General features: G+C 37.6%; 1 protein-coding gene across 1 annotated transcript in view; it reads left to right on the forward strand.

The window, feature by feature from the left end:
* Positions 1-2,843: 2,843 nt before the first annotated feature.
* CUL2 (cullin 2) overlaps positions 2,844-25,980 on the forward strand; it is a 35,224-nt gene continuing 12,087 nt past the window's right edge. The window contains exons 1-6 of the mRNA XM_010139256.1: positions 2,844-2,962; positions 9,171-9,273; positions 11,142-11,236; positions 17,646-17,751; positions 20,976-21,058; positions 23,745-23,828. Coding sequence (XP_010137558.1) covers positions 2,844-2,962; positions 9,171-9,273; positions 11,142-11,236; positions 17,646-17,751; positions 20,976-21,058; positions 23,745-23,828 — 590 coding nt within the window. The remainder of the gene's footprint in view (positions 2,963-9,170; positions 9,274-11,141; positions 11,237-17,645; positions 17,752-20,975; positions 21,059-23,744; positions 23,829-25,980) is intronic.

The following is a 25,980-nucleotide window of genomic DNA, read 5'->3' on the forward strand; positions in this document are numbered from 1 at the left end:
CACTTCTCCCCGCTGGGTCCTCAGCCGGTTTCGCTTTTGTTTTGGTGGGGAGGGCACGTCCCTTGCCCGAAGCCGGCCGGAGCGGGTCATGGGGAGCAGGGTCATCCCGCTGCTGCCGGGTGGGGGTATCGGGGCACAGAGGGAGGTGGCAGACAGCGCTGTTTACTTGTTTGATGCGGGTACTCCGGCCTTTGGCTACTCACCCATCGCTAGCTTTTAATATTATTTCTGGAGATGGTTAAATAGGTGGGAAATTGTGGGAATGTTTTGATGCTGGCCCAAAACCTGCATTATTTTGTGCGAATGAATATATTTAGCATGAGAGCGGTATATTTTAAAGAATGGAAGAAGCATCTTTTTATTATCCTCATGGGTAAATATGTTTCAACAACATCTGCTCACCTTAGGGCTTGTCAAACAGGTATGGTTTCCCACCCCCTGCATAGTATAAACCATAGAGCAGATATCCCGCTCTGCTATAATTTTTACCATGGAGATTACCTGCACCAGTGCAAGACGTTTAATACTCTAAGCTGGTGAGCTTGCACACTGCAGACACTAAAGCACAACTGCCAAACCCCTAGCATCTTACAGAAAAAGTTATACCCCGTTCGTAAACATGTCTATAAAACAAGTTTAAATTCACATTGATTTCAAAGCTGTAAGAAAATGCCAAATAACAGTCAGCACTGTTTTAAACTATTTAACTCCAGAATACTTTTATGAGTATGTGGGTGTGTAGTGCTTTCCATATTGTTAGGTTTTGGTGATATTATACACGATGTCACTGATTATATGCAATGCATCGTGGAAAGGACTTTCTCTTCATCCTTCTTTCTTCCCCTCAGTTTTGCGTATCTGTGAATTTTACATTGGAGCTACCTAGTTTGTGGCAGAGAGGACAACCTGTAATGTAACACTCGGCTAAGTATAACTTCATTACCTCAATAATTTTTTAGGAACCTTAAAATTTTTGTCGACCATGATTATTTCTTTTCTTGAGGTCAGCTGAAAATACTCCGGTGTTTTCCAGCAGAAGAATTTTACTAGAGCTTTTAGAAGGCTACTCCTTTTATTTTTATTTCCCTCTTGGAAGTGAGCTCCACTGTTGTTTACTTCTGCTGAGGTTCATGTTTCTTTGAAACATACATAAGTTTGTGGTTTTTCAACTTACTTTCTTTGAAGGATATCTGTTTGTTTTGTCAGTTCTCCCTGATCACCTTGTGAAGTAAGCTACTATTGACATACATGGAGTGAAGATTTGTTTTTTATTTCTGAAAGTGGTAATAACCATCTTACAAGTATGACAGTTGTTTCTACTGAACTGGAAATATTTATGTACCACTTCCTGAGCTTTACTTTTAAAAAAGTTTCCTCTTCATAAAACCTAGGATAATACCACTTCCTTGATATCAGTTAGTTGCTACTTGGTTTTGTTAGGAAGTCAAAGCAAATGTTGCTTGGTTAATAAATTGACTGCATTTTTACAAATGATTTTTTGCAACAACCTGTTGTGTTGCAGGTGGAGGAAAAGAACCCTCTGTGGTTCCTGAATTCAAAGCAGTTAAGGAGCTTGCTTAGTCGGGGTGGCATTTTAAATACATACAGTGTAAACGTTGCATCTGATGGGGTGGGTTTTGTTGGATTTTTTGTTTGTTTTTTTTTTTCCCTTAAACTGAGAAACTATATATCCTGCAGTTTGAGAGAATTAATCTGCCTGGGAAAAATGAAGAGCCAGTAGTGGTTAAGGTAGTAAGCTGGTTGCTAAATAGTTTTTTAGCATGAAATTTGATTCTTTCCCTTATAGAATTGTGCCTCTTGTGCTAAAAGTCTGTCACTAGCTTTCTTTTTTCCCCTTCTGACCTTGAAAATTTGGGAAGACAAGTTAAGAGTCCTTTGTCCATCTATTTAAAACTGAAATAGAAGTATTCTTTCCAGTTTTTGTTTTAAACTTACAATGTCCTGTTAGCGTGCACAAACTAGGCTTGCTCTGTGCGTGGAATGTCACACATCGTGTCCTTTCTAGATTAGGTGCATAGGACAGACAGACAAATAGAAACAAAGAAGAGGCCTTCACAGTTGTCTCTCTTTTTTTAAATTACCATACTTTTTTCCTAGTTTTATTTCAGTAATTTAATGTTTTTTCTTTCAATAAATCTCTCCCAGTATTTTTGATACAAAATTATGAACACGGCTTCTGTATTTTCAAGCCATGTCTTATTTGAAAGAATTCACTATTTGTCCTCTTGCACAGTGCAATAAGCTGCACAAGCTCTGCATAATGCTCTGTGTTTAGATGTGTTTTCTTATTGTCGTCCTGATCAAAGCTTTCGGGTTTTGTGGCTTTTTAAATGTAACACCAAAAATGTCTCATGAAAGCTTGAAGTGAATATCGGCTACAAACTGACAGTAGTAATTTCAAATACTCTGGTAATACGTTCAGCATGTTCCAGCACAAAATTTTCTCAGATGCAGCTGAAACAGTCTTTGCATAAAAGTGAACAAACAATGTACAGGAAAGTTGTTTTCTTCATATGGCACTGTTAAATTGATGGCTTGGTAAGGCGGTGGACATCACGAGGCACAGTGTTGTTAGATTGATTGGCGTTATGTTATAGGTTATTCATGCAACAACACCAGTGTTCCATTCCATGACATTAAGAAGGGCTTCTGAGCTTGATTTTGGAGGGTGGGGAAGCACAGTGGGTGTCCTTTGTGTTGCTGTATCATGGTGGCGCAACAGTGTACAAAATTGAAAAATTCCAAGAAAAAGTATTTTTTAAATTATTGTGCAATGTTGTCTGACGTGTAATTCTTCTACAGACTAACACTAAAGCTCCACAATGTCCTTGAAACCACGAGTAGTTGACTTTGATGAAACATGGAACAAACTTCTAACGACAATTAGAGCTGTTGTTATGTTGGATTATGTTGAAAGAGCAACATGGAATGATCGCTTCTCGTATCCTTTAAGTGAAAATCTGACTTAATGTGTTTGTATGATGTGTTTAGCATGGAGTAAGCCTGCGTCGTATAACCATTTCAGTGGTCTTGGTCAGAGGCCCATGGTAAGGTTGTATCTGTTACTAAGCCTGTGGGTCAGTGGCTATGTTGAAAGGAATGGGAAGTTCTCCGTATTTGGGAAGCACTCTATGTGAAAATCACCACGGTAATAAAAAGTAAACTGGTCTAAAGTTTCTTCTACTACCAGTAGCTCTGATATTTAACTTATGCTGTTGCTGTTCACAAAGTACATGTACTTTTGTGAACAGTACGTGTTTTGCATTGAATTTCTCCTATTCTGATAGTGAGTTATTTCTTGTACCCTTAAGTGTGTGTGTGTGTAGTGGGGGAAACCCACAGACAGAGAATGCACATCTTTAAATTTGGAGTTGTGGGGAGTGTGAGATTGTTTAGTTTAAAGATGTTCCCCTCTTTGCACTTTCAAGTGTACCAACGACTACCACATTAGAAATTTCTACAGCAAGGGTTTATAAAAAAGCTTTCTTTTCCCTCCAGTGTTACTGCTGCTCTATTCCCGAGAGTTAAGGTATGTTTAAGATTAGTTTTTCTCTCTTGTTGTGATCATGGTCTTGCTGTTGTGGTTATAGCTGTACAAACATTGTTGAAGTGAAAGGTTTGCATTTTACATGGGCTTGTATTTTTTTAAAAGAAGTTCTCTGAAACTTAGATATTGTAAAAGAAGTGTAACTATTCTAATCGGTTATACTGTGCCCTATACTGTGCCTATGCATTCATTAGGCATGGCAGTGTGGTGAATAATTAGACGGTTTTTTAAGGAGGCTTTGCAGCTGTTCTACAGCAATTTGACTGAGTTTGGTTTAATTACAGGGGGAAAGAATGGTTTAGATGAATTTATTGATTTGTTAATTCTTGTGAGAAGATCTTCTTCCTGAGAAGGTTCTTATACATAGATTTTGTGTGCATATGTGTACATAGCTTATTTTGTGTGCAGGAGCTGGACTCTTAAGTCTCTTCTCTTTCTGAAGGTGTTAGCGTTTCTCACAATTACTTTCCCATGTGCCTGTGTTTTGAGTGTGTGCATGTGTCTAAATACATACAAGAAAAATGTAGTTGCTCATAGTCCTTGTGGAGCCTTATTCTATGGTGCTGTAATCTTTAAGGAGCTCTTAAAGCTTTTAATTAATTTTTGGGGGCATGATTCTTCACCTTGTCTTGTTCAAATGACTCCAAAACTTAGAGACTTTTAAAATTAGTTGTGCACTTACATGCTGACAAATTGTGCTCTAGTCATTCTTTCTCACTAGTTTTTGAGAATTGCGTATTTCAGTCTTCCACAAGTGATTAACTCCTGTAGGTTAAAGCTCTAAACATTTAAACAGGAGCATCTAAAATATGTGTGAATCTGAAATAATAATTGCATGAGATGTTGGATTGATTCCTTTTCTCACACTGTTTCTTTTAGAACTTCTTATGTGGAGGCCTTGTACACAAGTCTTCTGTTGATCCTCTTTTGGGATTTACTCCAGTTGATTGAGCATCAGAAAAGGAACACTTATGAGTAGCAGACTCAGGGAGCAGTCTTGGAAGAGTCATTTGGCATGTAATTCTTAAGACCTTACCATCATCTCTTAATTATGTCTCTTGGAAAGTGGCACTATTAGTGCCTCATTTGGCATAGGCAAGAGCCTTTTCACTTATCCTCTATGGCTAAATGGCTTGAGGAGCTTGTGGGACTTGTAACTTCCAGCTGAAATGTTAATTGTTTAGTAATTCTGCTACCTTTAACCAGACTCTTATGTTTTAACGCAAACTGGTCACTGAATATTCAACAGCTTGGTGAAACTGGTAGTTCTGTACAGCTGGTGTGAAAGCTTTTTCCAGGTTTTAAATATATACAGAAAACTAATTATATATTTTAGAAAGATGCAGCATTTAAAAAATACATAATTTTGTTCTTTGTTAGCTTTCTATTCTCTGTTAAATTCAATTCAATTGGAGTAGTCTGTTTCTAAACATCTCAGAGATTTTAAGGGAAATATATTAACTCTTTCTTGCTGCTTAAGCACAATAAAAAGGTGACAAATTATTTGGATTGTGCGTTAATGAAATTCATACAGGTTAGTTCATTGATTATAGTACCACTTGGTCTTTGTAGTCTATAATCAAAACAATGATGTGGAAACAAAAGATAAGATGCAGCAAAGAATCCCAGTTTCAGTCTGCAGCAGTGTGTTCTAACGTATTTGCTTTCTCTTGTGCTGCTTGAGACAGCTGAGATCAAAAGCTGTGTGCAGACTAATAGTATTTTAGGGGCAAGAGTCTTATACTCCGCATATTCCTCTTATAGAACAAAATTTTGCCTCACTGCTTCCCCAGAACTTGTTTGTCTTGAATGTAGTGTTTTCTTTGTAACTCTAATGTTAATTTTATTGTTAAACATAGCTTATCTTTAAATATAGTTTATATCTTGAAATGCTTGAATGGCAGTGAGCTGGGAACCACAACTGTGTAAGAGTTAAAATCTGGAAAAGATCACTTGAAAGACCATATGTCACTTTATTTAAACTGTGAGTCATCTTGAGCCATCTTTGACCTTCAGATTTCCTTTAAGGTTCTCTGCAGAAGGAAATGTTCCAGGAGTTGTTTCATTGTCTGATAAATGAGTGACAGTTAATGTCTTTCTATCTGAGATATTATTTATGATAATTTGGCTGTTGTAAATGCTTTGTATAACTTTAAAGACTTTGCTTCAGTAATCTAGGGAGTGCTCTTTAAGTTAAGAGGCTGATCAAGGTGGATAGAGGGTAGTAGTTCATTTGTACTTTGATACCTACTTTTTAGCAGTAGAACTTTTTTGAAAAGGTAGAATATCAGGATCTTCCTGGTTTTGTCTTGGGTTTTCCATTGACAGAATAAATAGGATGAACAGCAGCTGTACTGCAAACAGTATTATTTTAAAAGCGTGCAACATGGCCACCTGCTTTTTACCATTTTCCTGCATGTTTTTTCTCCCTCTAATGCCCCATTTGTCGAGGTTGGGGAGTGAACCAGAAACTTATCAACATGCATGTTTAACATGAGAACCAGCCCAAAGAGAAGAAGGAGTATATAAAGCTTGTATGATCGTGATTCTTCATGACTGCGTGTCTGTAGGTGCTCTATCAATTTTGAATCTGTTACAGAGGAACACTGACAATCACAGAAATTTTCCAAAACACTAATTTGGTATTTAAAACTTGTTAATATATGATCTTAACTACGTGCTTTTTTAACCCTGAGGACAGTATTTCTTGGCTTTTATAGCCTTGGTTTATGGTATTTTCTCCTTGATGGTAATTTTGGTTTTTTCCTTAGTCTGGAATTGCTTCAGTTTCCTATTGCTGGGTAATGCCCCTCAAATAGCAACTACTGGAGCACTTAAATCACAGGCTTTTGATGTTCTTGTTCTCAACACAGAGTGAAGGCCCCTACGCAGCAGTTTGGCTTCAGTTCCCTTTGACCTTTTGCACCCTGCAAAACTATGTGCTGAACTGGAAGGACAGATGGCTTTCACCATTAAAGATAAATTATTGAACAGTAAAGGCTTCTTCCTCATCCTCTAAAGGACAGCAGCATAGGAAAAAAAAAAGTGCTCTAAGATATGGAGTAAAATACCACTGACGATTAATGATTCGTCATGAATTAAAGGTGGTGTGGTTTTTTGTTTGGTTTTTGTTGTTGTTAAGAGATTCACAACATTTTGAACACTACGCTTAAATTTATATGCTGGACTGAAAAATATAATTAGATGAATAATCTAGTACAAATTAAGCAAGAATGTGAGCTTGCTGTAGTAAAGATACTCTGCAATGTGTTTTTGAGACTCATGGTAGCTCTTTTTTGTAGAAATCCAGAAGAAACTTAGTATCGATCTAGCAGAATTTGGTGTTGATTTTTATCATTTGTTTGATACAGGAAAACGTGTAAGGTGCCTGTGGAAGCTTCTGTCATTAAGCTGTTAGTTTAATTTCAGCAGGTGTGCAAACTGAGTGTCATGTCAAGGGAGAATACTTGATTCATCTTTCTTCATTTGAAGGAAAATTTGACTGTTCTCTAGAATAAGGAAAGGCGTGTTTGGAAGATGTGCATTTCCATGAAGAAGTACAGATACTATTTTCTTAAACAGTTTTATTATAACTAATAAACTTGTTTACAGCAGTCAAGTCCCCTGGACTTCTACCTGAACCCTAGGGCACAGGGACTGATGATGATCTCTGATAAATTCAGAGATACTTGTTTGCAGTTTTCATCAGTTAAGCTGCCATTATTATTTTCTTATGCTGTTGTGGTGAAGACTGCCTGTTTGCTCTAACTAGGAAGTTGTTTTTGAAGCAGAGAACCGTAATAATTTTGGTGGTTCGGATGGTATAGTGGATCTAAAGAAAATAAGTCCCCTTCACTTCAGTAGCTTACAAAGATTCCTAATTCTGGAATTTACTTTATTTACTTTGTTTTTATTTACTCAGAGATATCTTGTTTGGATACTGAAGAGCTTTTGATCTGAATGATATTGAGGATGCAGACCATCCTTAGACTGATTACATTTGTTTGGGGGGGTAATGTGTTTAAAATAAAAATAAAAAAACAAAACAAAATCCCACACCAGCCCAACCAAACGCAACTTCCCCTCCCCCCAATAAAAACCCTAATTGTTCTTTACAATCTGTCAGTCTGTTAAAAATAACCCCTTTCATTCTTCGCTACTAACTTAATAGTTTGTTTTGATATTTTATTGGTCGTAGCTTCATGAGTTGGTATCATGTAGTGCTGGATACTGTTACAAAGCAGTGAATATTGCCTGTTTTGATGTTTCCATTTAACGCTTCCTGCCATTCCAAGGAGAATTCTGATAAAGGTGATCTATATGGATGAAGTAACTGTGCTTGAGATTAGACTCTGATTAGGCTCTCTGAGATTCCAGGTGCCAAATAAAGGCTTTTTTCCGTTTGGTTGTCCTGCATCAGTATCTTCTCTGATTGGAGTAGTACTTCTGTAAAAAATGAAACATACTGTTGGGAAGAACTGTGTGATGAAAGCCTGACCCTGTTCTGTAGACTTAAACAGGTGACTTGTCAACTGTCCTTATGTCTTCAACCTCCTTTTACAGAGGCATGAGCTTTTTTAAGGTAGACTAGAGGAAAGCAGATCTTGTGTCTTCCCTCAGTTAAAGAGCTTGCCCTAAAAGTAATCTATACTAGATCATTATTTCTAGCATGACTGATTTTATAAAGTGCCTAAACTTAGTGGATAAGCATGATGTTTTAAAATAATGTTTGCAGAAATAGTTTTTCTCAATTTTTCACCTGAAGCTTGACTTAATCCTTGCTTGACTTTTCAGAAAGCAAAGTTCTTAATGAATCTTTTCCTGACAAATTATCAAGTGTCTGTCTTGGTATAAACCTTACAACTCAAAAGTAGCTCTGCGAGGTACTTCAGGGACAAAACCACCTTAAGAGGTTTAACTGTTTGCTGATGCCCGTGCAAGTTGGCAAATGTAACTGTTTTGTGTGGCTGGGATCTAAACAGGATTACAGAAATGATGATGGTTAAAAATAAAGTTTTTGCATCCACACCACCATTGTGATGACTTGATTTCCAGTGTCCCACAAAACTGTTTTACCTGTAGAGTTGGGGGAAATATGCAGGGACAGTAAATAGTTCTGGTCTTCTAGCAGAAACCTTGAAGTCGTCTTCACTTCGTGTTTACTCTGCTCCATACTTCGTAAATCACATTCTTAATGTAATTAGTGCTTCTTCCCATTATCCACAAAGAGCTGCAATTTTGCATTGGCTGCAGAGACAGAGGAAAAATTTTGGATGGTAACTGCTTTTCCACTTTGAGATAATCATGTATTATTCATAGAAGGCAAATAAGTGGTAAAAGCCATGTCAACATGAGGCTACCAGGAGTTTCAGGATCTTAGCTCTAACATTTCCTCACCTTCCACTACTTAAAATTTATTATTAATGCTGAAAACTTAGATTCTTCACAAATCAGGGCTTACACTAATTTCAGATAAAGATCCATTTTGTCTTTTGTGCTTGACTGTAAAAAATCTGAAATGCATGCATGGGAGAAAAAAAGTTCTGTAAATTTTTTAAGTTTTCACACTTTAAGCAGATACAAACCTTGACCCTGAGCCCAGAGACATTTATGCTTTGTGTGTGGCCTATCCTGAACCTCTTGGAGAGAGACTTTATACTGAGACTAAAGTTTTCTTGGAAAATCATGTACGCCATTTGCACAAGGTAACCTATACACTTACTGATGTATGTGTACATGTTGTTTGTCCTTTTTTTGACCTTAGGGAGAGGTTTTGTTTGTTTTGGACGGGTGAAGATATGCAGATTTTCTGGCACTTAATCACAGATGGCATAGTTCCAGAGATGGAATATATATTTCTATATATCTGATATATGCAACATGTATATCACACAACACAATGTAGACAGATATATAGATAATCTATATGCAACACAAAAGGAAGAATTTTCTTTTTAAGCCAACAATTATGGTTTATATAAAATTTTCATTGGCTTGAAAGGTGAATTCTCTGCTGAATACTTATAATCAATCAAGTTACAGAAATGTCTTCATTTTCCAAATACGCTATAGTTTGATTAGCTTTCTGTTACAGTGTAAAAGTGTCTACTCCAGTGTCTTGAAACTAGTTGTTTGTACTAAAGAAAACTAATGAAATATATGAGAAATAAAATAACAAAACTGCTTGGGAAGGGAGGAAGTAATGGCAAATTATTTATTATGAGAAATAACAATACTTATATACCTATATAGCTGTAAATTAACTTCTGTCTCTCCAGCTAAGACAGCTAATTTCAATTATGAATCATAAGTCACCCTGGTGAATGCGTCTCCTTGTGTTTCAGAAAAAGAGAAGTAGAATTGAGTCAGATGTCCACCTGTCTTTGGTGTCTGTATAGGGAATGAAGAATTGCAGTTCTGGCTAGTACTGGTAACTTGATGCTATTCTGAGAGCTCAGGTACCTGCGTATTTGACAAGATAGGCTGGGTACCTTAATAGGTAGTTCCACTGGTTGCCGAGAGGATGCCTCTGACACTTTGGTAGACTAAATCAATTCGATAAACTGGCAGACAACTTGACCAGAAAAGTTCTTCCTCATTTATTTATTTACTGAGCTGAATGAGCTTACTTAGGATAATCAGGCAAGTGCCAGCGCAGTAGAAACTGCGGGAAGTAGCAGAAAGCACACATCCATGTTTTCAAATTGACTATCCACCATTTGTTTTTGAAATAATGTTGGAAAACCTTTGGAAAATTCATGCTGCAGAGGAAAGTGCTCTTGGGTCAGTTTGGACCACTAGCTTTCCTCTTTTACATTATTTTTGCGTAGGCTTCTTTGCTGCTTGAGCCAGAGATTAAACTTAAAAACTTTGGAATTATAGTTGAATTCCTAGGATCTTATCCTCCTTCACAGATCATACTAATTAGTTCAAGTTACTGAACTTACTCCTTTGGAATATGAATATATTTTGAGAAGTTCAGTACAAAAAAGCAATGTTTTAGGTGATGATTTGCATAAATTCCAAAAGATTTGGGCCTGGATTTATAGAACTTAAGATGTGTTTTAAGTTTGCACATATCTGCACTTTGTTAAACTTGTTCTATTCCAGGATTCTGGGTTAGTATAAGGGCTTGCCTAACCAGTAAGGCATACTGATTTTAAGTAGTTCTTGGCAACTCTTCCAGTGTGTGTGTGTCTGCATTAATTTAAAATTGATCTGTGTCAGTGGGGAATAGTTAGGTGAGTTACCCCACCAGTATGATGCGAGAATATGAACCATGCTTATTCAAGTAAGTACTTCTGTAAATGTGGATGGCAAATAACATGCTACAGTGAGTGTTCTTTCTAAAAGCAAAATAAAACAACATTCATGTATTGTAGCTGGCTTACTAAAACTTAGTAGTATGAACATTTGTTAGTTTTCTGGTTATTGCGACAATGTTGTTTTTAGACCAGTTAAAGCAGTTAATTTTGAATATGTGATTGTTATTCCAAAATTATACTTCTGTTACAACTTTCTGTGTATGTAAGCTATCTTCATACTCTGTTATGTCACTTCTGTCACTTAACAGAGAGTACTGGAAGCTGAAGAACAAGTACTGGTTATGTATCACAGATACTGGGAAGAGTATAGCAAAGGGGCAGACTATATGGACTGTTTATACAGGTAAGCTTTGCAACTGAGTTTTGAACTTTTGATATTATTACAGTGATCTGCCACTTAAGTCTAAGAATGTTGCTTAAAGAGAACAGTAGCTGAATATGCCCAGGTCAGCTTTGGAGACAATGTAGTTATGGTAGCAGAATGTGAGAAAAAAGGAACAGTGCTCAACAGGTTTCTCCATGCACTGCTTCTTACCACTGAAGTAATTATCTAAGATGATTCCTGCTATTCTGTCATTACTTGTATATTCTACCTCTATTGTTTCTGATGTTGCAGTGCCAAATACTTCAGTGCTAATCAGCCCTGCTGTGAAGTAGCTTATAATTCTAGGTGGTGGTCTACAAGGATGGCATTGTATTGAAGTGTCCAGTTGAACCAGCATGGTTTGTTTCAAAGCTTAGCCATATAACTTGGTAAAACCACAGCTCTCCCTTGTAGAACAGCCTTTCAGACAAGGCCATGTGCTTTTTGGGTCTGTTATTTTCAGATGAACATTTGAATTGCAGGGATTGGAGAGGGAGTGAAAATTTCTCCTTATTTCTTTTCTGAGAACTTCAGAAACTAATAGACTGTATACAGACAATCAATTTTGCAGTTTTTTTCTGTTGATTACAGACAAGTATGTAAATAAAACCAAAATCAACCCCTGTTATTCTTGTAACACAATTCAGGAAACAGTGTAAGTACATTGCTACTTGTCATAGCTTAAGCATACCCATTCATGAGTTGCTAGAATTATAACTATATTGAGATGACTTTGGATTCACTAGGATTTGGATTTTAATTCTGCTCTGACTGTAGGTTGAACATTCTAATGTCCATTATGCATGTGATACCCAGCAGGTAAATATAACTTATGAGGCACTGTTAATACTGTACTTATCTGATGGTATGATGTGAGGATTTACAAAGGATTTCAAGACGTTTATTATATTAGATGATGTATGTGTGATCTTGTAGAATCTATGAAATTATTTCTAGCAGACTGGAACAGATGTAATGGAGTCCTTCCTGGGCTTGCAAACTTTTGTTCTGTAATGTGTAATGAGTCACTGACTTAACTGGAGAGTTGATATGGGGGGAGATCTTATTTAATGTGTATGAATCTCACTGATTCTGTTTCATGTAACAGGTTTTTTGAGTGCTTGAGTACTTCTGGTCATAAACGAACAAATTTAAATATTTCTCCAGCAGCGCGAACCTGTGTTGTTTTTTTTTGTTTTGTGTTTGAACAAGCTAGGGCATTTTTTTTACAGACAGTTTTTATGCATGTAAACCAACCTATACATATCTATAAGCTCAGTAGAGTGGTATTCATGTATCAGTGAAGCCAGTTTCTTAAAACTTTAAAGTTACTTATTTAGTGCCAGCTCTACCTGTTCTAACTCTTCTTCCTGCTTTCCATATGGTGTTTTGGTCCCGGTGTTAGATGTTCTGTTGGAAATAATTTTGCCTCAAAGTTCTATTTCTTTTTTTGTGTTGAAATTCTGAGCTTTGTCATATGCTATCTTTTAAAAGAAGTCTCTGAAGGGTATGGCTTCATGATTTTTCTCTTTAACAATAGAACATATGTTGTTATGGGAAGTAAAAGACCCTCTTGTAAGAAGGCAAGAAATAATTCTGTGCTTGATTAGTAGTCATAATGACTTTCATGCATTGGAAAAACTTTAAGTGTTATGTCACTTTTTTTCTTTAGGCTAATCTTAGTTCTCTCTTTTTGTACTTTTATATGAGACATCCTTCTTCCCTTTCAGAATTGAACTTCATCCAGTTTTTTAATGATAGGAGTAATTTGTATTCTAATCTAAGCATAATACCACAGTAACCTGTAACACAATTCAAACTGATACTAGTTTCAGTCCCCCTCTCATTTTTTTTAAGTGTTAAGAAGTTGCTGCTTTTACTCTTGCTTAAGAACTATGTAACTTAATAAATATGGGGAAGGTTTAAACAAACAAGTGCCATCAAGACTTGAAATTTAATAAAATTTTTCTATTGAAACTTCTTCCGCTGAAGGAATTGTCTTCATTTGAGGCTGTAGCCTTTGGTAGCCCTGGGAGGTTCACTTCCACATCAGATATTTATTATTGGTCTCATAATTTTGATAACTGCTGTTGGATTAATAGAATTTTAGTAGCTGCAGTCTTTGTCATAATGAAATGGTGTTCATTTATTAGATAATCATCAAATTATGATAGATTAACCCTATTTTACAGATCTCTAAACCGGTGAATACTTCATCTGTCCTTAAAAGGGAATCAGAACAGTTTATGGAAAATTATGAAAACTGCCAGTGCTGAGCACTAGTAGACACATTAAAGCATTCTGCTTGAATAAAGCGTAGTGGTTCTGCTACTTTTAGTACAGCTCTTATGAAGTCGCGATTGCATGTTTCCATCAAAACATTTTTGAAGAAAATGTACACGTGGACAAACCTCTGAAGGTCATCCATTTCAACTGTGTACTCAGAGTGGGGCTTGCTGCAGAGGTAAACCAGGTTGCTTAAAGTTTTATTGAGTCAAATTCTGAGCTCATTCAAGGACTGAGATTTTGCTACCTTTATGAGCAGCCTGGTTTAGTGCTTGATTACTCTCATTCTAAAAATTTTTCCTGTATATTTGTTTGTCATGCTGCAGCTTGTGTCCATTGCTTCTTGTCTTTTCTCTGTGCTCCCCCGAAAAGAGTTTGTCTTAATTTTATGTATGTCTCATGCTCTGCACCCTAGCTATTTCAGTGAGTTTTTCTTTAGAATCTGTTCCACTCATCCAGATTTGTTGTATTTGGGTACTCAATACTGGTCGTAGAATTCCAGGTATGTCCTTACAAGTGCTGAGGGAACAATCACCTCCCTCGACTTGTTGGGACACCCTTGCTAATGCAGCCGAGGACGTGGTTGGTTCACTGTCAGCTTTGCCAGACAACTGATAGCTTTGCATCCAGCCACAAGGAACACTGTTCAACACTGCCTGGATAGAGTTAGCACTGCTGACCATATGAATGCACATGCAAATTGTTGAAAACATTAATGCAATTGCTTATTCCTATTATACAGTAACATATAACTGTCATGGTTGCGTACGTATTCTGTAGCTTGCGAAGCAATTTAGTTGTGCAAGTGGTAGGTTGAAAAAAATCCTAAAAACCAAACTGAATGCTTCTGAAAACAGAACTGTAATAATTAGATCTAGCTAATGAGTTACGACATTTTTCAATTTCCTCCTGTACATCAGAAGAGTGTGTGATATTGCTATATAGGCTCCTTATCCATTTCTCTGTCCCTGAGCATTTGCACTGGCCTGCAAAAATCATTAGCAGGATTTTCTTGGTGAGTTTGCTTTCAGAAACTTGCACTTGGTCAGGTTTATTCTTGTGTACTGTTCTGGTACATTCATGTGTCATTTTGGGGATCAGTATAGGAGTCTGACTATGTGTGTAGAAGGGGGGGCAGGAAGAGGAGGACTAAAAATATGTGGTTACTCAAAAGTTACTTTATCTTTGGAGACCGTTCAGAGGAGGAAAAGAATGTGAATAGAGGGCGAGTACACTTTTTGCTTAAAAACCTGCGGTACTTCTAGAAATATATATAATCACATGTGATGTTTTGTGGTGTCATATCATGGATGGACAGACACCTAAAGGAGACAAATTCTTTTGGATTTACCATGGAGAAAATAATAAAATAATCAGGAGCTAACTTGAGACAGGTATGCTTTTAGGCTTATTACATTCAGGCTAAATTTTACAATGTCTATTTTGTCAACACTAGTATTTGTTTCTTACCCAGGAGTGTGTAATTCAAGCTACTAAAATAAAAAAAGAAAAGAAAAGATATACCTCTAATCGTTCTCACAAGGCTTTGCAAAGTCTGACCTCTGAAGGACACTGGAGGCTATTGAGATGTGGAGGTACTGCTTTGGGATTGTGGTCACTGTGTCTACAATAGTAATCTGTGGTTAGACTATTGTTCTTGGTTGATCTAGAAGTACCAAATACATGAAAGTTACCAGTTAACCTGTCCCAATAATTATCTACGCTTCTAATTATTAGATTAGATTTTCCAGAGGGTTTTTTTGCTGAATTCCTCATAAAACAACATATTGTTTTGTTTTGCTAAATTACCACTTTGCCCTCAGAAATGTATGAGACATTTCCCCGATACTGTTAATTTAGATGGAACACTGTCTTTCAGTATTCCCCTGTAAAGTAGATATTTGTTTTGAATGAGTCTTCCAACACTTTTCTAAATTCTAACCTTTTTGCTTCTTTCTGGAGTGGAAGCTCGGTGGATGCGTTTTGAAGTTTGGGTACCAAAAGATATATTGTTTTGGTACAATAAAAAAAAAGATATATTTGTTTCCATGAAAGGAAACAAACCTCAATTTTTTCATCCTGTTTGCCATTTTCCTCATCAGATCGTAAAGCATACACCTGCACAGGTGCACTCTTGAGTAATGGGCCCTGAGCTGTGCGATCAGGTATTTCAAATTTTCACCTGAAAGTTTTGTCACAGTAGCAAGAGTATGTGGGTTATTTCTGGTGTTATCAGTTCGTGCCCAATCCTTGTCTCCACAGTAAGTTACGGTGAACCTTATGGATTGTCTTCTAAAAGTAAAAAATACAGTTCAAGTCTTTGAAGTAGTTATTCAAGGTGAAAAATGGTGTATGGCTTCCATGGAGAAATTGTTTTAAGATTATACTGTTTGCACATCCTTTGCAGTTATTTGTTTATGCTTGAATCTGGGAGTTGATAAAAGTAGGGCAAAGGGAGAGGAAACATGGGCGAGTTTGATTTTGTTTTTAAGGCAGTGTGTTGACACTCTTGCCACAAGTGGTTCTGCCTGCCTGCTGCTTGCCTGTCCTTTTTTGCTTGAATCAGGTGTTTGCAGAGGTACCTGATCTAGCTTCAACTGGTTTATTTACTTGTGGCTACATTATTTTTAATACGGATCAGTTGCCTGATCTGTATTTGTTGAGAAGGCATGTACTGATGGAAGAGTGTGAATAAGGAGAGCATAGGGCTTTCCTTTCTAGCAAGCTTAACAAGAAGAAGCAGAATGGCAGGTGCTACCTTTGTTCACATGCCGAGGGTATATCGTTTAGGATATCATGCCTGCTTAAGGCTTGTGTTACAATTATTTTGGGTGTCTGCACAAGTTTTATCCGAAATGGTGGGCCTGCAGCCTTCTACACAGACTTGCGTTTACAATTTATGGGGGTTACTCACGGTAGAAGAGAGGTTTACAGTGCTCTGTAAGACTCTGGAGTCCTGAAAGTAGGTTAGACCACTGTATTCCAGTTTGTCACCGTTGCATTATCAAGACTTCCCTCACTGGACGCTGTGGTGTCCTAAATTCTTTCCAGTTCACAGGTTTCCATACTGTGTTTCTCCTTTTCTTCTTTGCTTGTCACTCGTCTTCCTGCCCAAAGTTTTCAGACATCACTAGGCTGGTACAGCCTCTGAAGTCTGAACCTCTTAAAGTGCTTCAGTAATCTGGCTTTCTTCAGTGTCTGAAAGTGGGCGTCTCAAAACTGTGAGTTGCATTGGAAGTTAAAAAATGTCAGTTACCTCATTTAAACACTAACATAGCAAATATTGTGAGTGTAGTTATGCTTTAAAGATAGTAGGGTTTTTTTTCCCAGTTATCTGGGAAGAGGAGGAGAACAGTTCAGTTTAAAAATGCTGTTGTATTTCTTTTAAGGAAATACTGGGAACTAAGACATTTTCTCTTGCAGGTCTTGCGTAGAAACAATTTTCTGTTCTTTATAAAAACTATGCATAAAGTAGTGAATATTAAAACAAAAAACCCCCATTTATATTATATTACCATTTCTAAGTGTTAATTAAAATAATTTCTGCCAAATTCTTCTCTTATCTTTAAAATACAGCTGTTTGGTAGTTATCATGATCTGAGTAAGGGATCGTAACTGACAAAAACTGGCCCTGTAAAAATTTACACTATTTTTGTGTTTTATTCCAAGACAAATGCAAAATAAGGTAGAAAAGAAAAGTGCATTTTACTTAAATCTCATACTCAGGGACGTTTTTCTGTCATTAAAAGTAAATAAACTACTATGACTCTAATACTAGTCAACTACTCTGAATTTAGCAGTTATTTGCATGTACATTTGAGTAATATGGCAGTGTATGTTGAAAGGTTGGATTCTTACACAAATGTATTGCACTCCAAGAAAATGCTGCCAGTGGTATATCAAGCTATTGTTTGATATCTCAGTTACTAATACTACCATTTTAATATGATGTCAGGTCTTTTAAATGGATGCGATGGCACTGATAGAAAGAGGTTATCTTTCTATCATCTTTTACGATGTGAAAAACATTCCACAATTCCAAATTCATTAAAAAAAAAGTTACCTTTTGCTGGTTTTGAGTAGAATATCTTTATTTCTATAGGTACCTCAACACACAGTTTATTAAGAAGAACAAATTGACTGAAGCCGATCTTCAGTATGGTTATGGAGGGGTGGATATGAACGAACCATTGATGGAAATAGGAGAGGTAGGTATCTCTGAAAGTGGGGGTGGATATAAAACATATTGAGAAGCACTGCAATTTCAGCTTTGTCCTCCTACATTTTTACTTTGCTGTGTCACAGAATCTGAATAGTTAAATACAGTAGATAATGTAAGCACTGAACCCTTTCTAAAATGATATTACCATTTTGATGTAGAAAAATATAGTGACCAGGGGATGGGGGCACATCTCTAAAGGCTCATCAGAGCTTGGAAGTGTGTGTTGCTGCACTATTGTGGTATCTTCAAAATGGCATAAATGTTATTCCTTATTTCCTCAGACTGAGATTTAGCCAAATCTGTTCCTGCGATTTTCAGAGATAGTCCTTAGCTCTGTGACTGTTAGTTCGGCTGCTTTGGGGCTAGGAGTAAGTCTGGGCTTGTTCTTGGGGCTGGGTGATGCTGATATATTAACAAATTCTCCACCCATTTCACTGAGCTACTCCATTCTGTGGTATAACCCAAAGGAAAATAGTAGGCACTTTAATCCATAGCCTTCTGCCCTACAATATGTTTACCAAAGAAGAGCAAACACCAGACCTGATAATTCATGGTTTTTTGAGTGTTCTGTTTTCCTCCTGTTGATGGAATCATAAGTGAGGTGGGAGGACAGTGGCGCACACTTTTCTTCAAGCTTCCCAGCAGTTGTTCCTAGGATGGTACATCCCTAGCTCATTATTTGGGCAGGTTATGGAGGGATCAAGGTTCTTAAATAGTAGCTGGCAGCCTTTGGTTTTTGGTGAAGATGTTCAGCTGATGATACTTGGAATTCTGCTAAGGAATTTTTCATTATCTCAATTCCCAAGACTCTTTCCATTTCTGTTTACCAAATATTGTCTTTGTAATCTGTGGTAGTGGGAGGTAAATTTTGGATCTTGAGGCAGTAAAATTAATCTGTGTTACTGTAAGATTATGTTTATGGCAAGTACTTCTTTGCCCTGAAAAGGAGTGGAGACTCAGTCCTACATTCAAGAAGCTTAATGCGTTAAATTGCAGCACTGTTTTTGCTGAATTCATTGCCCCAGAAAGAAAAGTAATTCACAATTCTTGACCTACAAGGCACTCCCCAAGTTTATCAGGTCTTTGTTTTGAAAGCGTTTTCTCTTTTGTTTCAGTTCCTGTTTAGTATTCTACCTTTCATTCTTTGGATTGCACTGTGGTGTTTGACAAGTCTTTGAGTTGTTCATCACTTCAGAATGGAGGGTATTATCATTTATCCCATTTTTGATGAACTGAGATTATCTGTCCTTTACTCAAGAGCACGCATGCTCATTTTATATATAGTTCTCTTCAGTCTCAGGATGAAGTTACAGAAATAATGCCCCATATTTGTAGAAGCAGAACTGTACTATCTTTGTACTGAAGTTTCTGTCTCGGCATCACTCCTGTGTGCTAATGAAACTCTGGAAGCTTTTCACTAATCTTAAACGAGTACATGCTTGCTTCTTCCGGGGTGTGTAATAGAAGGTACACACAGGAGACCAGAGGTGCATGTGTGATGTGTATGGGCATGCATTCAAACAGTGTATCATGCAGATAAGTATTACAGGCATTAAGTAACTGTTGTACTAGGAAAAATACAGGATGAGATCAGTTGATGAAAGTAGTCTGCCAGTGCTTGGAAGCATTTGGTTTGGGTTTTTTTTTTTTCGTGTCCATATGTTATGAATGCATGATGAAGGATACTGCTTTTCTTAGGTGAGCTTCTTTCACCAGTTTCAGATTTCTGAGTTTTCAGTGATGCTCTGGGAGGCCTGAGCTACAAGGTAGTTAAGATGTGCCTTTGGGGGTTTTTTTCCCCATCACGAGGTAACAGATTCTGGAAAATGGAGGAAACTGCCATGTTCTTTATTGTCAATCTAGGTGGAGAAGTAAGATCAGTTTCTCTCTTCAAGGAGAAAAATGTCTCTTGAACTAATAGATCAAGTTGCTGAATTGACCTGTCTGCCGTTTACTTGATCAGAAAATTCCAACTTGAAGATGTTTTAGATTGGTAGACCATATGGGAGTGACCATGCTAGGGATCACATTTCAGAGGCAACATTGCAGAACTGAGTTACCTGAGGTCAACCCCTTCACCTCATAGTTGCAGAACATGTCAGTCCTTTCCTTCTCTGAGGAACCAGCTTCTTTCAGTATTCTCTGCTGGATGAGTTCCTGATGTCTTAGGGAAACTGTTTTCCTCTAACTATTCTACTACTACTCTTCTCAAAGAAAGACAGTGAAAATCACTCCTAAGACAACTTGTATTTTCAAAAAGGTCTTTTGATTTGTGAGTAAACCTTTACCTCTTCTTTGAACCTGCTTATGATGCAGTTGGATCGGCTTTGTTTCCCAGATTACTGTGCCCTGTATTACAGCATGGGTGCTGGATAGCTGTGACAGAGCAAGTTTGTTTGTCTGCTCTTCAAAAGGAAGATTTGTTTCACAAAGTGGATGAGGAATTTGAGTCATTTGAGTCCATTTGACTGATTCCTTTAATGACACATTAGGAATAGGGTGTCCTATTCCTAGTATGAAGGCGATACGAATGCCATTTAAGTCAAATATTAGCTTGCCATTGACTTTGCTTAAGCTGTATGCATCTTAGTTGGGAGATGCTAAGTGTTATGTGTAAGAGTTCTGTATCTGCCTCTGACCTGACAAACTGGCCAAGAGACCTTCCCTTTTGTCAACTGAGGCTTATTTTCCTATTATTTTTAGAAATACTGGTGTCTGTGCACATTCAAACACTTCAGGTAGAAAGGCATGTTACTCACCTATTACTGTGCGGATGTTTTGTTTATATGTACACTCAAAACCTGCCCTTGTAAGCAATCTGCTTAGGCTCCTTATATGCATTTGAGAATCCTCGCCAGAGTGGAACAAAGGATTAAATCAACCCTGTTAGATGTGTAGGAAGAATGCAGACTGGGACGTGTGCATTCAGACACTACCTGACTGGAAACTGTGTCTGACTCTTCTAGTATACAGATTTGTGTGATCTTCATCCAAATACAGACAGGTGGTCTAGAAGAAAAACACTATTAATGTGTTGATGAATTCGGCGGGGAGGAGGCAAAGAAAAGAACGTAAAAAGGAGACAGAAAAGGTTATCTAACAATTTAATTTTAAAAATCCTGAACAGGGAATTGCATCATCTTTGGTATTGTTTTGGGGTGTGTTTTGGGTATTTGTTTGTTGATGTAAACTTGTGTTGTGTCCTGACAGCTAGCTCTTGATATGTGGAGAAAATTAATGATTGAACCACTGCAGACCATCCTTATTCGGATGCTCCTCCGAGAAATAAAAAAGTGAGTGCTGAGTTATTGTTTGTTCTTAAACAATGTTGGGGGAATTGCACTTCTTTATTTTGAAATGCCTGGGGACTTCAACCTCCATCTTTCCTGATGATGATGTTCTATCAGCTTTTCTCATTGTAGCTGCCTATTTTGTTGTTTGCATGTGTAGAAAGAGACTGAAAAGAAAATAGCCTTCACCATAACCCAAGGGTAGTGATCTTTTCTGTTTCCTCAACCCTTCATATCAATGGGATTGGGGAGTAGTTAGGATAATTCTTCAGATCCCATAGGCTGCTTGTTGCCTTTTTCTCTACCTGATGCTGACTGTTTATGGCTTCTGTGCTGTCAGAACTTAAGCAAGGATTTGCCGAAGCCAGGAAACCGATGTTGCTTTGCATGGGACCTAAAACAATTCTTGCTTATCTGCCAGAAACACATGTTATATGTTGTTTATAAGAGTGATTTCACTTAACATTCTTAGTGCTTGTCTTGAATGAAATGGAAATAATTTTTTGCACTTTGAAGGAATTTATTATTGTATTTCTGAATATCTTTGTTACATGTAAACAAAGACCCTGGTACTTACTGGACTTGAGGCTTTTTAAGTTTTGATTTAAAGCCTTTATACTACTTAACTCCTAAAGGATCTACAGGATCTTAAAGGATCTTATTGCGTGTAGTTGTAGGTTCCATCAATTTCTACACTTTTATTACTGTATAGGGTAGCTTTGAAGTTGCCTTATGACCAGGGTTTTTTTAAGTGATTGTGAGTCTGACTCAGGTGACCAGGCTACTAGTGTAGGTAAACTGAAAAAATGAGGTAATTTGGCAATTAAGGTGCCCACATGCACTTGCTCAGCCAAAAAGCTGTATTTATAAGGCATTAAACTCATTTCAATACTATAATTTTGTTTTTCCTTTCTGAATTAAATTTTTTGATGACTAAGTTATAGACATTATATGGCTCTTGGATGGTATTTCAAAGCCAGGAAGTATTCATTTGCTTTCAGCTGTTGAACCATGCTTCCTTTGTAACCAGTGCTAATACTGCTATGTCCATATGTTTGCTATAACAATTTATTTTTACTAAATGAAGATTCACTAATTCATGGTGAAGAAAATTCTGCTTTGTTAAATTAAGCACAGTGACATTGAAGGCTCATTTTAGTCAGTCTATATTGATTGTTCACTGGTGGGTGGGAGTGGAAATGTGTGTTAAAACATTTTTCAGCAGACGTCTGATGCGTATTAAAAGTAATGGTATGTATTAGCTTTGAGGCTGATCACAGACCTCACAAGGATATGTAGATCAAGACTGTCACTGGCTTTGTGGGGCATTAGATCTTAAGACTGTAACAAGGTGATGTGATTTGTTATTAAACCATTTGGAAAGTTTTAAATAAAATTGGAGTCATTGTCTCTAGTGGTTGGGTCTGTATATTCCCCCCCCCCCACTCCGCCCTTAAGGATTCTTCTGTATGATATCAAATAAGTTAATTCAACTCTGTCTCAAAATATAGATTTAACAATTCATAATAATTTTGTTCTAGCCACTTTTGTGACCTGCCTATCATGTAATGAACTACACAAGAGAGAATTTATTATACCTATTCTTCCTGGTATCATGAAATGTAGGGCTTGCTGTGGGTATTCTGAGGGTAAGCTCTGCATTAACTATAGACTTAGTTGCTGTTCTTTGCTATGATTCCAGTGGTCAATACAGTTTGTAAAAGGCAATTTTAAAGACTTTGCTACAAATGGCTGTTAAATGTCTTAGCATGGAGTTTAGCAATTCAGGTTTAAACAATATTTTTTAAGAAATGGATATCAATATTACCTCTGTCAGAGGTGTAAGAATATGCATGGGAAGTTTATTACCTAAAAAAAGTTAATAAAATAAAATTACTAATACATGTATATACTTAGAAACCTCTCGATTAGATGCCTTTTTAAGTGTCATACTTGAGCGTGTGCATGGTTCAGTTTATTAAAACGTTTTGCAAAAGACTTAAAATTTTAATAGGTGGGACAGTTGAACTTTTGCATAGTATACAACGATATGTGGAGCTGATAACCAACATTGTAGTCAACTGGTTGCATATAAAAGTATGTTTATTACAGTACTGGTAAAAGTAGGGGAAGCAGAGCCACAAATTCTTCTTTCAGGTTTCATTTTATCAATGTATTTAACTAGAGTTTTAAAAAGGCTTTTGACTAAAATCTTGAACACATCTACTTTTTAGAATCTATAAACTTATGCAGTACATTATACATTAAAATCAACAATAAACTTTCTTGGCACACGAGACATGAATAGTTACAAGTAGTGACTGAACAAGATGGCTAAACTGGTCTACGTGTTTGGTTGTGCCCGAAAACACCAAGCTGTGCTCTACTACCTTTCTTGTGTTCACCTAGTCCCTTAGTGAACCAACTCCACTACTAATATGACAGAAAACTATCTTCGCTAATACTTCTCTGGATTGGCGTGATGAGTGAGTTCAGCAAAGAACTAGATTAGTGCCAAAGCAACGCAGAGAGCTGTAGAGGCTGGTGGCTGAGCAAAAGGGAGCAGGATTAGCCCCCTTGAACAGCAGAGAATTGTTAAATCACTTAAGCCTATCTTGTCTGACTGCACTCCTCTTAATATAATTGAGTTCTGTCTGAATATAACACACTTTCTTCCCCCTCCCTCTAGCCCAAGCACTTCTGCAAGGCAAGCTGAATATCAACTTACGCATTTTTGTTTCAACACCACAGGAAGCCGCCAAGATCTCGAATTGTGAGAAAACTCATCTATGCAATTCTTAAGCAGAAATAATTTGGAAATTATTCAGGTGCTATCTCAAATGACAGTGTGATTAGTACAGACTAACCAGGAAAGGCTTCTCTACTAAAGATGACTAACACTTTCTAACTAACTGAACCTATTCCTGTCTCAGCTGATACATTATTGATACCATTTGTTTGAAAGGAAAGCTATTGGAAGTTAACTTTTAAAAAAGTGTTCGAAACAGGTTTCTCTAGTTCACAGTGAATGTGGTAGTAATTGGTCTCTATGCCATTGGTCTGACACAGTTGAGCATTTGACTTGTGATTCACTTCACAATCACTTTCAGTGATGGAATCTTCTTTTAATGAATGCAGCATGATTATTATTGTACCTTAAACTTTAAATATGTTCTACAGGGCTATAGTAGTACACTGTAAGACTTCCACTGTTAGCTTTAGTCTTAAGATAGGAACAAGATGGCATTAGTATAAAATTGTTTTGTTTGGAAGAGACCTTTAAGGTCATTGAGTCCAACTGTTAACCCAGCACTGCCAGGTCACCAATAAACCATGTTCCGAAGCACCACATTTACACATATTTTAAATGCCTCCAGGGATGGGGACTCAACTACTTCCCTGGGCAGCCTGTCCCAATGCTGACAACCCTTTCAGTGAAGAAATTTTTCCTAATATCCAACCTAAACATTCCTTGGCACAGTTTGAGGCCATTTCCTCTCTTTCTGTTGCTTGGGAGGAGACTGACCCCCACCTCTCTACAACCTCCTTTCAAGTAGTTGTAGAGAGTGATAAGGTCTCCCCAATATAAATATAGAACAGCACAATATCCTTGAGCTTGTGTTTTGTAGTTTTCTCCATTTCTTTTGAAATGGAAGTCAGCAGCAGCAGAATCAGTGAAACTTGTATTTCTTCTGCTTTATCTTTTTGTCCAGATTCCCCACCAGAAATCATAATTCCCTTTTACCCTCCCAAGGTGTCCTGTGACATCCCCACTTCAAACTGTGCATAAGCTGCTCAGCAGCTGCATGCCTCCTTATTGTGTGCTGACTGCTGCCACGAAGGAAAAAACACACTTAGTAGACTTCCACCTTGGTGGGATCACCAATTTCTCTTGTTTTAGTTTGGCAGATACTCTTATTACTACAATTTTCGTGAAAATCATCACTGAAACTTTTGTAACTTCTGTAAAATTTTGTTGAAACTAGCCCTTTACAGTACAGATTCTTGAGAGCAGAGTGACACCGGTGTAAATAAAAACCAGAAGATGCTGCCAAAAGGTGAAGAATTATAGTTCTGTGACATGTTCTGTTTATCTTGGAAATAGCATAGCTTTTTGGATAGGTTCATGCTGAAGTTCGTAACACTGTTCTGCCAAATTTTGTGATAGCTTTGCTTTAAATGTATGATACCCGCTGAGGAAACCTATGTTAAGTTACTAAAAATTCTGCAAGTGCAGGGAAAAAATGGGAAGTGTGGGCATCTATTACATATAAAGCAAAACTGCTTACTTTATCCTGGCAGTTGTTCCAAACTTGTCATTTGATTGGCAACCTCACACTTGCTGCCTCCGTGTTCAGAAGTGCTACCAGCTACCGAAAAGGCAGGCAAGGCTGGTTCTGTGTTGTGTTCCTTTTCGTCTATCGCCTTCGTGCTGTCTGGCCTCTGCTTTAAAAGCCTGTCTCCTCCCTTGCAGCTCTTCCATGGAGCAGCTGCTTCCTGCACTTTTACAGCTTATTCCTAATGATACATTGACTTTCACATCCCCTTGGCCTGACCTTTGCTGCCGCCTCTCCTCCCACACTGCTGTAGGCTGAGGCATGTGGAGTGGCCTGTGAACTGAGCAGGGGGGAGCTGGGTCTTCATCTGTCATTGCAGTAATGCTTCTTGTGTTTGTGTCACCAGTATCGACTGTCTCTTGACAGAGCCCTGCTTTGTAATATGCGTAACTTGTAGTTATGTAGCTGCTTGCACTCCATGACCTGGTGCAGTGTTCGCACATGCATCCAGCTGTTTACCATGGTCCTGGCTCCCCCTGGGGTGGAGCTGGGTCCAGGCCCTGGTCTGGTGTTACAGTTCTTCCCTGCTGTGACATGCTGCTGCCTCTGCCATCATATAACCAGACGCGGCAGAGAGAGGGTGGCAGG

This window comes from Buceros rhinoceros, unplaced genomic scaffold, assembly GCF_000710305.1.
Source record: "Buceros rhinoceros silvestris isolate BGI_N320 unplaced genomic scaffold, ASM71030v1 scaffold37090, whole genome shotgun sequence".
In the NCBI taxonomy this organism is placed as follows: Eukaryota; Metazoa; Chordata; class Aves; order Bucerotiformes; family Bucerotidae; genus Buceros; species Buceros rhinoceros.